Source organism: Sminthopsis crassicaudata, chromosome 4 (assembly GCF_048593235.1).
Source record: "Sminthopsis crassicaudata isolate SCR6 chromosome 4, ASM4859323v1, whole genome shotgun sequence".
NCBI classification, from domain to species: domain Eukaryota; kingdom Metazoa; phylum Chordata; class Mammalia; order Dasyuromorphia; family Dasyuridae; genus Sminthopsis; species Sminthopsis crassicaudata.
In genome coordinates, this window is record NC_133620.1 from 26,161,788 (window position 1) to 26,180,913 (window position 19,126).

Genomic DNA, 19,126 nt, shown 5'->3' on the forward strand with positions numbered 1-19,126 from the left:
CCCCCACTGCTGCCGTTCTGAACCTCCCAGGCACTCTGCTCACCCCCTGACCTTTCCTCCATTTCCCTTAGCCATTTGAGAGCCCCTGGCCATGGCCCCTGCTTCTCTCCCTCAGCCTCTGAGGAGGGGCCAGTTCTCCGGCCCCAGAGCCGCCCTGACTCCGCCCTCTGTCCCCTTCCGTCCCTCTCTCAGTCCCCTGATGCTCCGGCAGGGCCGCACCCCTCCCTCGTTGAAGAAGAGCCTCTCACTCCCCCACCCCATCGTCCATCTTGAATGTCTCTCCTCCCTCTTGGCTAAATGCCGCAGGAAGCCCTCTCCGCCCCCCCTCCGCCGCCATTGTGGACCGAGAAGTCACAGCCCGAGCCCCCGTGAGCCCTTGTCCGTCTCTAGTGAATCTCTGGCCGGAGTCAGCCCCGCTGCCTTTTGGGTGTTTCCTGTGCGCCCGGAGCCGGGGGGGGGGGGGGGGGGGGGGGGGGGTGACTGGGCCCTGGCATTGTGGCCGGGCCGCCGACGTGGGCGGAGGCCGAGGGCGCGGCTCGGTCCGGGCTGCTGCCCTCCAGGGGCTTCCGTTAGAGTGCCTCTGGGTAAAACTAGAAGAACGGAACCGGAGCTAGAGTCCATAAAGCATGGGGCCCTTCAGCTGGGGAGCTAGCGGCGCCCTCATCATTATCATTATTATTATCGCTTTTCTGCTGAGACAATTGGGTCCCACAGCCGGGAAGTGTTAAGTGTCTGAGGCCAGATTTGAACCCAGGTCCTTCAGGGCTGGGGCTCTGCCCAGAGCACCTCCCAGCCGCCCTCTAGCAGCATTACTATCCCCATTTTACAGATTTGGAAATGGGCATCCAGGGAGAGAGTGTCTAGAGAGCCCCTCAGGGCGTGGGCGTGGGCGTGGCCAGCCTCCTCAATAAAAACTGCCCTCGTTTCTGGTTGAGTAAGAGCGAGTTGGGGGCGGGAGGAAAGGCCCCTTGGAGGAGGGACGACGCTCTCCCAAGATTCAGGGGTACCGGGTGGAACGTTTCACACTAGGGGGCTGAATCTGGACCAGCCGCCACAGCCGGCACGGGGAGCGCGGGGCTTGAATCCGGGCTGTTCTCCCCCCCCCCCCTGCGCGGGCTGACCGGGAGGAGGGGTCAGGCCCCGGGGGCGGCCCCGTGAGCGGCTTTGGCCACGAGGGGAGGGGGAGGGCGCTCGGATAGAGACCGGCCTCCCTCCGGGCCTGGTGTGGCTCAGGGCCCCGCGGGGCACGCCCCGCCCCCCGCTCGGAGCAGCTTCCCTCACTCATTTGCGGGCCTGGTCCGCATGGAGCACTTTGCTGGTAAACAGGAAGGGTAATGATGCCAGCCGCCCTCGTTAGTGGCTAATAATTGCTTAATTTGTCCAGCGATTGACCCGGGCTCCCGGCGCGGCCTGACACCGTGTTGCGGGGTGCTCGGCAAGCAGGTCCCGCTAATGTTACCTCCGAGAGGGCTTCTGGGAGCCGAGCGCCTCCGTGCCCGAAATTTCCTCTTCACAGATGAGCAGATTAATTGGCCTGCCAATGAGGCGGCTATTAGAGGCAGAGCGAGGATGAAGGCAGGCAGCTGCCCGGCGGGCCAGGGGAAGGTCGGGATCTGCCCCGCCATGGCCGGACAGAGGGATCACTGACCAGACCCTGGGAGGGGGAGAGGAGAAGGGGAGGGGACCCAGAACCCTGGGGGATCCCAGGGATCCCTGAAGTGAAGCCCCTTCTTCTTCCTCCTCGGGACGGCCTCGGAAGAGGTTCTCAGGCTGCTTCTCCCACCCCCACCCCGGCTGCCCGGCCCCGGACCCTCTGCATCTCGCCAGTGTTCAGAGAACTCAGGGCCCCATTCGTGGCCTGTTCAGGACCAAGGACAGCGGGACCGGCCCTTAAGTCTCCTGCAAGGCAGCGGGGCTCTGGCTTTTCAGGGGCCTCTGACCCAGCTCAGGCCCGGAGAGCCTTCCCCCAGGGAAGGGCCCCAGTGCCTCGGGAAGGCACTTACACTTTTTCTACTTGGGACCCCTTTCCCCAGGACATTCTCATGTGACCCCGGCATATATGCATGCAAATAAGCATAACATCAGATATTTACCCACAAGAAGTCATCATTTTGCAGCCCCTGCGCTCATAAAGGGTCACGAGCCACAGTTTAAGAAGCGGGCCTCCAGAGCCCATTTTGCACCGCAGAGAGACGGAGACCCGGGTGGGGAGGGGGCCCACTCATGCTCAGAAAGTGCCAGACCAAAGTGGAGCCCAGGGCTGCTGGCTCAGCCTGGAGGAAATCAGCCCCCTGTGGGGGATGCCCTAAGGGACAGCGTCTGGAATGAGGGTAGGGGGCTGCCATGTATTCCAGGGGCACCGGAAGGTCTCCAGCGCCCTCCACCTGCCAGATCCCTCTCCCGCCTGCAGGCTGGTGCCTTCTGGGCCTTCCAGGTGGGGGGTCCCCGAGTGAGTCAGCCTGTCCGCCTCCATTCCTTCAGTGCCAGAAGGAGGCACCGGGCACTCACCCCTGAGCTTCTTGTGCTGCTCTGGGTTGCCCTTTCCCGGCACCCCCCTCCCCCCGCCCTGCTGAGCCAGGGAGAAGACCGTGTGCACGGCCACAGGCGCGGCGGGCGGGGCCCCTCTCACTTTTGCTCTTCCTCCTCCTCCAGGGATCATTGACTTCCTTGTGAGCCATCACCCCATCGCCCGAGTCCTGCGGGACCACCTGGTCTTCAAGATCGCTCCGATGCTGAACCCCGACGGGGTCTACTTGGGAAATTACAGGTGAGGGGGGCAGGGGGGGAGGGGGGCTGCGGGAGCCGGCTTTGAGGAGGCAGGAGGAGGGACTCCAAGCGTCCAGGCTGCCCCTGACTCGGGGCGGGAAGTTCCAGACCCAGTGGGGAGTAGCTCTGGGGCCGCACACCAAGTGTTCCGCCCTCAAATGCCAGCCCAGGAAACTGAGGCAAGGACAAGGCCCTTCCTGGCCAGGCTCATAGAGCGACTTGTGGCCAAAGTGAAACAGGAGCCAGACACGCACACACACACACACACGCTCACACACACACAAACACTCACACACACACGCAGTCACACATACACACACATGCACACTCACATACACATGCAGTCACACACACGCACACTCACACATACACACACTCACACACATGCACACTCACACATACACACGCACACAAGCACACTCACATACACACGCACACACTCAAACATACACACGCACAAGCACACTCACATACACACGCACAAGCACACTCACACACACAGGCACACTCACACATACACACGCACAAGCACACACACACACATGCACACTCACACATACACACGCAGAAGCACACTCACACATGCACACTCACACATACACACGCAGAAGCACACTCACACATACACACGCACAAGCACACTCACACACACATGCACACTCACACATACACACGCAGAAGCACACTCACACATGCACACTCACACATACACACGCAGAAGCACACTCACACATACACACGCACAAGCACACACACACACATGCACACTCACACATACACACGCAGAAGCACACTCACACACACATGCACACTCACACATACACACGCAGAAGCACACTCACACATGCACACTCACACATACACCCGCAGAAGCACACTCACACACACATGCACACTCACACATACACACGCAGAAGCACACTCACACATACACGCACAAGCACACACACACACATGCACACTCACACATACACACGCACAAGCACACTCACACACACATTCACACATACACACGCACAAGCACACTCACATACACACGCACACTCACACATACACACAAGCACACTCACACACACACGCACAAGCACACTCACACACATGCACATACACACGCACAAGCACACTCACATACACACGCACACTCACACATACACACACACATGCACACACACGTGTACACACACACACGCACAAGCACACTCACATACACACGCACACACTCAAACATACACACGCACAAGCACACTCACACACACGCACAAGCACACTCACACACACAGGCACACTCACACATACACACGCACAAGCACACTCACACACACATGCACACTCACACATACACACGCAGAAGCACACTCACACATACACACGCACAAGCACACACACACACATGCACACTCACACATACACCTGCAGAAGCACACTCACACATACACACTCACACATACACACGCAGAAGCACACTCACACACACATGCACACTCACACATACACACGCACAAGCACACACACACACATGCACACTCACACATACACACGCAGAAGCACACTCACACATACACGCACAAGCACACTCACACACACATTCACACATACACACGCACAAGCACACTCACACATACACACAAGCACACTCACACACGCACAAGCACACTCACACATACACACGCAGAAGCACACTCACACACACATTCACACATACACACGCACAAGCACACTCACATACACACGCACACTCACACATACACACAAGCACACTCACACACACACGCACAAGCACACTCACACACACATGCACACTCACACATACACACGCAGAAGCACACTCACACACACATTCACACATACACACGCACAAGCACACTCACACATACACACGCACAAGCACACTCACATACACACGCACAAGCACACTCACATACACACGCACACTCACACATACACACGCAGAAGCACACTCACACACACATGCACACTCACACATACACACGCAGAAGCACACTCACACATACACACGCACAAGCACACTCACACACACATGCACACTCACACATACACACGCACAAGCACACTCACACATACACACGCACACATACACACGCACAAGCACACACACATGCACACTCACACATACACACGCAGAAGCACACTCACACACACATTCACACATACACACGCACAAGCACACTCACACATACACACGCACAAGCACACTCACATACACACGCACAAGCACACTCACATACACACGCACAAGCACACTCACACACACATGCACACTCACACATACACACGCACAAGCACACTCACACATACACACGCACAAGCACACTCACACACACAGGCACACTCACACATACACACGCACAAGCACACTCACACACACATGCACACTCACATACACACGCACAAGCACACTCACATACACACGCACACTCACACATACACACAAGCACACTCACACACACACGCACAAGCACACTCACACATAGACACGCACAAGCACACTCACATACACACGCACAAGCACACTCACATACACACGCACACTCACACATACACACGCAGAAGCACACTCACACACACATGCACACTCACACATACACACGCACAAGCACACTCACACACACATGCACACTCACACATACACACGCACAAGCACACTCACACACACATGCACACTCACACATACACACGCACAAGCACACTCACACACACACGCACACTCACACATACACACGCAGAAGCACACTCACACACACATGCACACTCACACATACACACGCAGAAGCACACTCACACACACATGCACACTCACACATACACACGCAGAAGCACACTCACACATACACACGCACAAGCACACTCACACACACATGCACACTCACACATACACACGCACAAGCACACTCACATACACACGCACACTCACACATACACACGCACACATACACACGCACAAGCACACACACATGCACACTCACACATACACACGCACAAGCACACTCACACTCACATGCACACTCACACATACACACGCACACATACACACGCACAAGCACACACACATGCACACTCACACATACACACGCAGAAGCACACTCACACACACATTCACACATACACACGCACAAGCACACTCACACATACACACGCACAAGCACACTCACATACACACGCACAAGCACACTCACATACACACGCACAAGCACACTCACACACACATGCACACTCACACATACACACGCACAAGCACACTCACACATACACACGCACAAGCACACTCACACACACAGGCACACTCACACATACACACGCACAAGCACACTCACACACACATGCACACTCACATACACACGCACAAGCACACTCACATACACACGCACACTCACACATACACACAAGCACACTCACACACACACGCACAAGCACACTCACACATAGACACGCACAAGCACACTCACATACACACGCACAAGCACACTCACATACACACGCACACTCACACATACACACGCAGAAGCACACTCACACACACATGCACACTCACACATACACACGCACAAGCACACTCACACACACATGCACACTCACACATACACACGCACAAGCACACTCACACACACATGCACACTCACACATACACACGCACAAGCACACTCACACACACACGCACACTCACACATACACACGCAGAAGCACACTCACACACACATGCACACTCACACATACACACGCAGAAGCACACTCACACACACATGCACACTCACACATACACACGCAGAAGCACACTCACACATACACACGCACAAGCACACTCACACACACATGCACACTCACACATACACACGCACAAGCACACTCACATACACACGCACACTCACACATACACACGCAGAAGCACACTCACACACACATGCACACTCACACATACACACGCACAAGCACACTCACACACACATGCACACTCACACATACACACGCACAAGCACACTCACACATACACACGCACAAGCACACTCACACACACAGGCACACTCACACATACACACGCACAAGCACACTCACACAAACATGCACACTCACACATACACACGCAGAAGCACACTCACACATACACACGCACAAGCACACTCACACACATGCACACTCACACATACACACGCACAAGCACACTCACACACACATGCACACTCACACATACACACGCACAAGCACACTCACACATACACACGCACAAGCACACTCACACACATGCACACTCACACATACACACGCACAAGCACACTCACACACATGCACACTCACACATACACACGCACAAGCACACTCACACACATGCACACTCACACATACACACGCACAAGCACACTCACACACATGCACACTCACACATACACACGCACAAGCACACTCACACACATGCACACTCACACATACACACGCACAAGCACACTCACACATACACACGCACAAGCACACTCACACACACATGCACACTCACACATACACACGCACAAGCACACTCACACACACATGCACACTCACACATACACACGCAGAAGCACACTCACACATACACACGCACAAGCACACTCACACACACATGCACACTCACACATACACACGCACAAGCACACTCACACACACATGCACACTCACACATACACACGCACAAGCACACTCACACACACATGCACACTCACACATACACACGCACAAGCACACTCACACACACATGCACACTCACACATACACACGCACAAGCACACTCACACATACACACGCACAAGCACACTCACACACACAGGCACACTCACACATACACACGCACAAGCACACTCACACACACATGCACACTCACACATACACACGCACAAGCACACTCACACACATGCACACTCACACATACACACGCACAAGCACACTCACACACACATGCACACTCACACATACACACGCACAAGCACACTCACACACACATGCACACTCACACATACACACGCACAAGCACACTCACACATACACACGCACAAGCACACTCACACGCACAAGCACACTCACACATACACACGCACAAGCACACTCACACACATGCACACTCACACATACACACGCACAAGCACACTCACACACATGCACACTCACACATACACACGCACAAGCACACTCACACACACATGCACACTCACACATACACACGCACAAGCACACTCACACACACATGCACACTCACACATACACACGCAGAAGCACACTCACACATACACACGCACAAGCACACTCACACACACATGCACACTCACACATACACACGCACAAGCACACTCACATATACACACGCACAAGCACACACACACAAGCACACTCACACACACATGCACACTCACACATACACACGCACAAGCACACTCACACATACACACGCACACATACACACGCACAAGCACACACACATGCACACTCACACATACACACGCACAAGCACACTCACATATACACACGCACACATACACACGCACAAGCACACACACATGCACACTCACACATACACACGCACAAGCACACTCACACACACATTCACACATACACACGCACAAGCACACTCACACATACACACGCACAAGCACACTCACATACACACGCACAAGCACACTCACATACACACGCACAAGCACACTCACACACACATGCACACTCACACATACACACGCAGAAGCAAACTCACACATACACACGCACAAGCACACTCACACACACATGCACACTCACACATACACACGCACAAGCACACTCACACATACACACGCACAAGCACACTCACACACACAGGCACACTCACACATACACACGCACAAGCACACTCACATACACACGCACACTCACACATACACACAAGCACACTCACACACATACGCACAAGCACACTCACACATAGACACGCACAAGCACACTCACATACACACGCACAAGCACACTCACATACACACGCACACTCACACATACACACGCAGAAGCACACTCACACACACATGCACACTCACACATACACACGCACAAGCACACTCACACACACATGCACACTCACACATACACACGCACAAGCACACTCACACACACATGCACACTCACACATACACACGCACAAGCACACTCACACACACACGCACACTCACACATACACACGCAGAAGCACACTCACACACACATGCACACTCACACATACACACGCAGAAGCACACTCACACACACATGCACACTCACACATACACACGCAGAAGCACACTCACACATACACACGCACAAGCACACTCACACACACATGCACACTCACACATACACATGCACAAGCACACTCACACACACATTCACACATACACACGCACAAGCACACTCACACACACATGCACACTCACACATACACACGCACAAGCACACTCACATACACACGCACACTCACACATACACACGCAGAAGCACACTCACACACACATGCACACTCACACATACACACGCACAAGCACACTCACACATACACACGCACAAGCACACTCACACACATGCACACTCACACATACACACGCACAAGCACACTCACACACACATGCACACTCACACATACACACGCACAAGCACACTCACACATACACACGCACAAGCACACTCACACACATGCACACTCACACATACACACGCACAAGCACACTCACACACATGCACACTCACACATACACACGCACAAGCACACTCACACACATGCACACTCACACATACACACGCACAAGCACACTCACACACATGCACACTCACACATACACACGCACAAGCACACTCACACACATGCACACTCACACATACACACGCACAAGCACACTCACACATACACACGCACAAGCACACTCACACACACATGCACACTCACACATACACACGCACAAGCACACTCACACACACATGCACACTCACACATACACACGCAGAAGCACACTCACACATACACACGCACAAGCACACTCACACACACATGCACACTCACACATACACACGCACAAGCACACTCACACACACATGCACACTCACACATACACACGCACAAGCACACTCACACACACATGCACACTCACACATACACACGCACAAGCACACTCACACACACATGCACACTCACACATACACACGCACAAGCACACTCACACATACACACGCACAAGCACACTCACACACACAGGCACACTCACACATACACACGCACAAGCACACTCACACACACATGCACACTCACACATACACACGCACAAGCACACTCACACACATGCACACTCACACATACACACGCACAAGCACACTCACACACACATGCACACTCACACATACACACGCACAAGCACACTCACACACACATGCACACTCACACATACACACGCACAAGCACACTCACACATACACACGCACAAGCACACTCACACGCACAAGCACACTCACACATACACACGCACAAGCACACTCACACACATGCACACTCACACATACACACGCACAAGCACACTCACACACATGCACACTCACACATACACACGCACAAGCACACTCACACACACATGCACACTCACACATACACACGCACAAGCACACTCACACACACATGCACACTCACACATACACACGCAGAAGCACACTCACACATACACACGCACAAGCACACTCACACACACATGCACACTCACACATACACACGCACAAGCACACTCACATATACACACGCACAAGCACACACACACAAGCACACTCACACACACATGCACACTCACACATACACACGCACAAGCACACTCACACATACACACGCACACATACACACGCACAAGCACACACACATGCACACTCACACATACACACGCACAAGCACACTCACATATACACACGCACACATACACACGCACAAGCACACACACATGCACACTCACACATACACACGCACAAGCACACTCACACACACATTCACACATACACACGCACAAGCACACTCACACATACACACGCACAAGCACACTCACATACACACGCACAAGCACACTCACATACACACGCACAAGCACACTCACACACACATGCACACTCACACATACACACGCAGAAGCAAACTCACACATACACACGCACAAGCACACTCACACACACATGCACACTCACACATACACACGCACAAGCACACTCACACATACACACGCACAAGCACACTCACACACACAGGCACACTCACACATACACACGCACAAGCACACTCACATACACACGCACACTCACACATACACACAAGCACACTCACACACATACGCACAAGCACACTCACACATAGACACGCACAAGCACACTCACATACACACGCACAAGCACACTCACATACACACGCACACTCACACATACACACGCAGAAGCACACTCACACACACATGCACACTCACACATACACACGCACAAGCACACTCACACACACATGCACACTCACACATACACACGCACAAGCACACTCACACACACATGCACACTCACACATACACACGCACAAGCACACTCACACACACACGCACACTCACACATACACACGCAGAAGCACACTCACACACACATGCACACTCACACATACACACGCAGAAGCACACTCACACACACATGCACACTCACACATACACACGCAGAAGCACACTCACACATACACACGCACAAGCACACTCACACACACATGCACACTCACACATACACATGCACAAGCACACTCACACACACATTCACACATACACACGCACAAGCACACTCACACACACATGCACACTCACACATACACACGCACAAGCACACTCACATACACACGCACACTCACACATACACACGCAGAAGCACACTCACACACACATGCACACTCACACATACACACGCACAAGCACACTCACACACACATGCACACTCACACATACACACGCACAAGCACACTCACACATACACACGCACAAGCACACTCACACACACAGGCACACTCACACATACACACGCACAAGCACACTCACACACACATGCACACTCACACATACACACGCAGAAGCACACTCACACATACACACGCACAAGCACACTCACACACATGCACACTCACACATACACACGCACAAGCACACTCACACACACATGCACACTCACACATACACACGCACAAGCACACTCACACATACACACGCACAAGCACACTCACACACATGCACACTCACACATACACACGCACAAGCACACTCACACACATGCACACTCACACATACACACGCACAAGCACACTCACACACATGCACACTCACACATACACACGCACAAGCACACTCACACACACATGCACACTCACACATACACACGCACAAGCACACTCACACACACATGCACACTCACACATACACACGCAGAAGCACACTCACACATACACACGCACAAGCACACTCACACACACATGCACACTCACACATACACACGCACAAGCACACTCACACACACATGCACACTCACACATACACACGCACAAGCACACTCACACACACATGCACACTCACACATACACACGCACAAGCACACTCACACACACATGCACACTCACACATACACACGCACAAGCACACTCACACATACACACGCACAAGCACACTCACACACACAGGCACACTCACACATACACACGCACAAGCACACTCACACACACATGCACACTCACACATACACACGCACAAGCACACTCACACACATGCACACTCACACATACACACGCACAAGCACACTCACACACACATGCACACTCACACATACACACGCACAAGCACACTCACACACACATGCACACTCACACATACACACGCACAAGCACACTCACACATACACACGCACAAGCACACTCACACGCACAAGCACACTCACACATACACACGCACAAGCACACTCACACACATGCACACTCACACATACACACGCACAAGCACACTCACACACATGCACACTCACACATACACACGCACAAGCACACTCACACACACATGCACACTCACACATACACACGCACAAGCACACTCACACACACATGCACACTCACACATACACACGCAGAAGCACACTCACACATACACACGCACAAGCACACTCACACACACATGCACACTCACACATACACACGCACAAGCACACTCACACACACATGCACACTCACACATACACACGCACAAGCACACTCACACATACACACGCACAAGCACACTCACACACACAGGCACACTCACACATACACACGCACAAGCACACTCACACACACATGCACACTCACACATACACACGCACAAGCACACTCACACATACACACGCACAAGCACACTCACACATACACACGCACAAGCACACTCACACACACATGCACACTCACACATACACACGCACAAGCACACTCACACATACACACGCACAAGCACACTCACACACACATGCACACTCACACATACACACGCAGAAGCACACTCACACATACACACGCACAAGCACACTCACACACATGCACACTCACACATACACACGCACAAGCACACTCACACATACACACGCACAAGCACACTCACACATACACACGCACAAGCACACTCACACATACACACGCACAAGCACACTCACACACACATGCACACTCACACATACACACGCAGAAGCACACTCACACATACACACGCACAAGCACACTCACACACACATGCACACTCACACATACACACGCAGAAGCACACTCACACATACACACGCACAAGCACACTCACACACATGCACACTCACACATACACACGCACAAGCACACTCACACACACATGCACACTCACACATACACACGCACAAGCACACTCACACACACATGCACACTCACACATACACACGCACAAGCACACTCACACATACACACGCACAAGCACACTCACACACACAGGCACACTCACACATACACACGCACAAGCACACTCACACACACATGCACACTCACACATACACACGCACAAGCACACTCACACACACATGCACACTCACACATACACACGCAGAAGCACACTCACACATACACACGCACAAGCACACTCACACACACACTCACACATACACACGCACAAGCACACTCACACGCACTCACACATACACACGCACACGCACACTCACATACACACAAGCACACTCACATACACACGCACACTCACACATACACACGCACAAGCACACTCACACACACACTCACACATACACACGCACAAGCACACTCACACGCACTCACACATACACACGCACACGCACACTCACATACACACAAGCACACTCACATACACACGCACACTCACACATACACACGCACAAGCACACTCACACACACATGCACACTCACACATACACACGCAGAAGCACACTCACACACATGCACACTCACACATACACACGCAGAAGCACACTCACACATACACACGCACAAGCACACTCACACGCACTCACACATACACACGCACACGCACACTCACATACACACAAGCACACTCACATACACAAGCACACTCACATACACACGCACAAGCACACTCACATACACACGCACACTCACACATACACACGCAGAAGCACACTCACACACACATGCACACTCACACATACACACGCAGAAGCACACTCACACATACACACGCAGAAGCACACTCACACACACATGCACACTCACACATACACACGCACAAGCACACTCACACACACATGCACACTCACACATACACACGCACAAGCACACTCACACATACACACGCACAAGCACACTCACACACACAGGCACACTCACACATACACACGCACAAGCACACTCACACACACATGCACACTCACACATACACACGCACAAGCACACTCACATATACACACGCACAAGCACACACACACAAGCACACTCACACACACATGCACACTCACACATACACACGCACAAGCACACTCACACACACAGGCACACTCACACATACACACGCACAAGCACACTCACACACACATGCACACTCACACATACACACGCACAAGCACACTCACATATACACACGCACAAGCACACACACACAAGCACACTCACACACACAAGCACACTCACACATACACACGCACAAGCACACTCACACATACACACGCACAAGCACACTCACACATACACACGCAGAAGCACACTCACACATACACGCACAAGCACACTCACACACACATGCACACTCACACACACATGCACACTCACACATACACACGCACAAGCACACTCACACATACACACGCACAAGCACACTCACACATACACACGCACAAGCACACTCACACACACATGCACACTCACACATACACACGCACAAGCACACTCACACACACATGCACACTCACACATACACACGCAGAAGCACACTCACACGTACACACGCAGAAGCACACTCACACACACATGCACACTCACACATACACGCACAAGCACACTCACACACACATGCACACTCACACACACATGCACACTCACACATACACACGCACAAGCACACTCACACACATGCACACTCACACATACACACGCACAAGCACACTCACACATACACACGCACAAGCACACTCACACTCACATGCACACTCACACATACACACGCACAAGCACACTCACACACACATGCACACTCACACATACACACGCAGAAGCACACTCACACGTACACACGCAGAAGCACACTCACACACACATGCACACTCACACATACACACGCACAAGCACACTCACACACAGGCACACTCACACATACACACGCACAAGCACACTCACATGCACACTCACACATACACACGCACACATACACACGCACAAGCACACTCACACACACATGCACACTCACCCATACACACGCACAAGCACACTCACATGCACACTCACACATGCACACTCACACATACACACGCACAAGCACACTCACACACACATGCACACTCACACATACACACGCTCAAGCACACTCACACACAGGCACACTCACACATACACACGCACACATACACACGCACAAGCACACTCACACACACATGCACACTCACACATACACACGCAGAAGCACACTCACACTCACATGCACACTCACACATACACACGCACACATACACACGCACAAGCACACTCACACACACATGCACACTCACACATACACACGCACAAGCACACTCACACTCACATGCACACTCACACATACACACGCACACATACACACGCACAAGCACACACACATGCACACTCACACATACACACGCAGAAGCACACTCACACATACACACGCAGAAGCACACTCACACACACATGCACAAGCACACTCACACACATGCACACTCACACATACACACGCACAAGCACACTCACACACACATGCACACTCACACATACACACGCAGAAGCACACTCACACACACATGCACACTCACACACACATGCACAAGCACACTCACACACATGCACACTCACACATACACACGCTCAAGCACACTCACACACAGGCACACTCACACATACACACGCACAAGCACACTCACATGCACACTCACACATACACACGCACACATACACACGCACAAGCACACTCACACACACATGCACACTCACACATACACACGCACAAGCACACTCACACTCACATGCACACTCACACATACACACGCACAAGCACACTCACACACACATGCACACTCACACATACACACGCACAAGCACACTCACACACACATGCACACTCACACATACACACGCACACATACACACGCACAAGCACACACACATGCACACTCACACATACACACGCAGAAGCACACTCACACATACACACGCAGAAGCACACTCACACACACATGCACAAGCACACTCACACACATGCACACTCACACATACACACGCAGAAGCACACTCACACACACATGCACACTCACACATACACACGCAGAAGCACACTCACACATACATGCACACTCACACATACACACGCAGAAGCACACTCACACACACATGCACACTCACACATACACACGCAGAAGCACACTCACACACACATGCACACTCACACATACACACGCACAAGCACACTCACATGCACACTCACACATACACACGCACACATACACACGCACAAGCACACACACATGCACACTCACACATACACACGCAGAAGCACACTCACATACACACACACATTCACACATACACACGCACAAGCACACTCACACACACATGCACACGCACAAGCACACACACATGCACACTCACACATACACACGCAGAAGCACACTCACACATACACACGCACAAGCACACTCACACACACATGCACACTCACACATACACACGCACAAGCACACTCACACACACATGCACACTCACACATACACACGCACACATACACACGCACAAGCACACACACATGCACACTCACACATACACACGCAGAAGCACACTCACACATACACACGCAGAAGCACACTCACACACACATGCACAAGCACACTCACACACATGCACACTCACACATACACACGCAGAAGCACACTCACACACACATGCACACTCACACATACACACGCAGAAGCACACTCACACATACATGCACACTCACACATACACACGCAGAAGCACACTCACACACACATGCACACTCACACATACACACGCAGAAGCACACTCACACACACATGCACACTCACACATACACACGCACAAGCACACTCACATGCACACTCACACATACACACGCACACATACACACGCACAAGCACACTCACACACACATGCACACTCACACATACACACGCAGAAGCACACTCACATACACACACACATTCACACATACACACGCACAAGCACACTCACACACACATGCACACTCACACACTCAGTCACACACATGCACACTCACACAAACACGCACAGTCACACACACAAGCACACACACGTGTACACACACACACGCACAAGCAGACTCACACACACACACACAAGCACACTCACATACACACGCACACACTCACACATACACGCACAAGCACACACAGACATGCGCTCATGTGCACTTGCACACATTCTCGCACTCCTCTACGCCTGAGGCTTGGAAGCCATGGGCAGAACGAGGCGTGCCGTGTCCGGGCCCTTTAAGGATGTTCCCGGGGGTCCGGGGCCCTCAAGGCTTTTTTGGCGGGCTGGGGGCTGCCTCCTGAGCAGAGCCTGGGTCCCTCCGGCCCTCTCCGGCCCCTCCCTCCGGCCTCTCCGGCCTCTCCGGCCTCTCCGGCCCTCTCCGGCCCTCTCCGGCCCTCTCCGGCCCCTCCCTCCGGCCCTCTCCGGCCCTCTCCGGCCCTCTCCGGCCCTCTCCGGCCCTCTCCGGCCTCTCCGGCCCTCTCTGGCCCTCTCTGGCCCTCTCTGGCCCTCTCCGGCCCTCTCTGGCCCTCTCCGGCCTCTCTGGCCCTCTCGGGCCCTCTCCGGCCCTCTCCGGCCCTCTCTGGCCCTCTCTGGCCCTCTCCGGCCTCTCCGGCCTCTCCGGCCCTCTCCGGCCCTCTCCGGCCCTCTCCGGCCCTCTCCGGCCCTCTCCGGCCCTCTCCGGCCCTCTCCGGCCCTCTCCGGCCCTCTCTGGCCCTCTCGGGCCCTCTCTGGCCCTCTCTGGCCCTCTCCGGCCCTCTCTGGCCCTCTCCGGCCCCTCCCTCCGGCCCTCTCTGGCCCTCTCTGGCCCTCTCCGGCCCTCTCCGGCCCTCTCTGGCCCTCTCCGGCCCTCTCCGGCCCTCTCCGGCCCCTCCCTCCGGCCCTCTCCGGCCTCTCCGGCCCTCTCTGGCCCAGGGCGGCTCCCGGAGCTGCTTGTGGCCACTGTCTCCTCCTCCCCAGGTCTGGCCATTGCTCGGAGTCCCTCCGGACGGCTCTGAAACAGCAGTTGGTGGGGGGGGCGGGGGTCTCCTCTTCCCGGAATTGCCTGCACTTAGGAAGTCAGCGTCTAAGCCCAATCCCAGCTGGATTCCATGTCTGTTGTTTGGGCTAAGGGCTCTGCCTGTCCGCACGCACTCCCTGGGGGCTCCTGAGTCCGGCTGGGACAGTCTCGGGCCGGAGCCTGCACACGGCGGGGGCAGCCAGGGCTACCTCAGCGCCTGTGGGGTTTGGGGCTGACCGCTGGCCGCTCCTCCTGCCCGAGGGCCTTTGGGAAGGCGTTTACCGCTCCAGCCCTCAGAGGGTTGTTGGGACTAGGGATCCTGAGGCATCCTGTCCAGTCCCCTTAGTTTCCAGTTGGAGAAATGGAGTCCC

General features: G+C 53.6%; 1 protein-coding gene across 1 annotated transcript in view; it reads left to right on the forward strand.

Moving 5' to 3' along the window:
- Window positions 1-19,126, forward strand: part of AGBL4 (AGBL carboxypeptidase 4) — a 726,120-nt gene that overhangs the window by 693,103 nt on the left and 13,891 nt on the right. The window contains 1 exon segment of the mRNA XM_074264643.1: window positions 2,653-2,767. Coding sequence (XP_074120744.1) covers window positions 2,653-2,767 — 115 coding nt within the window.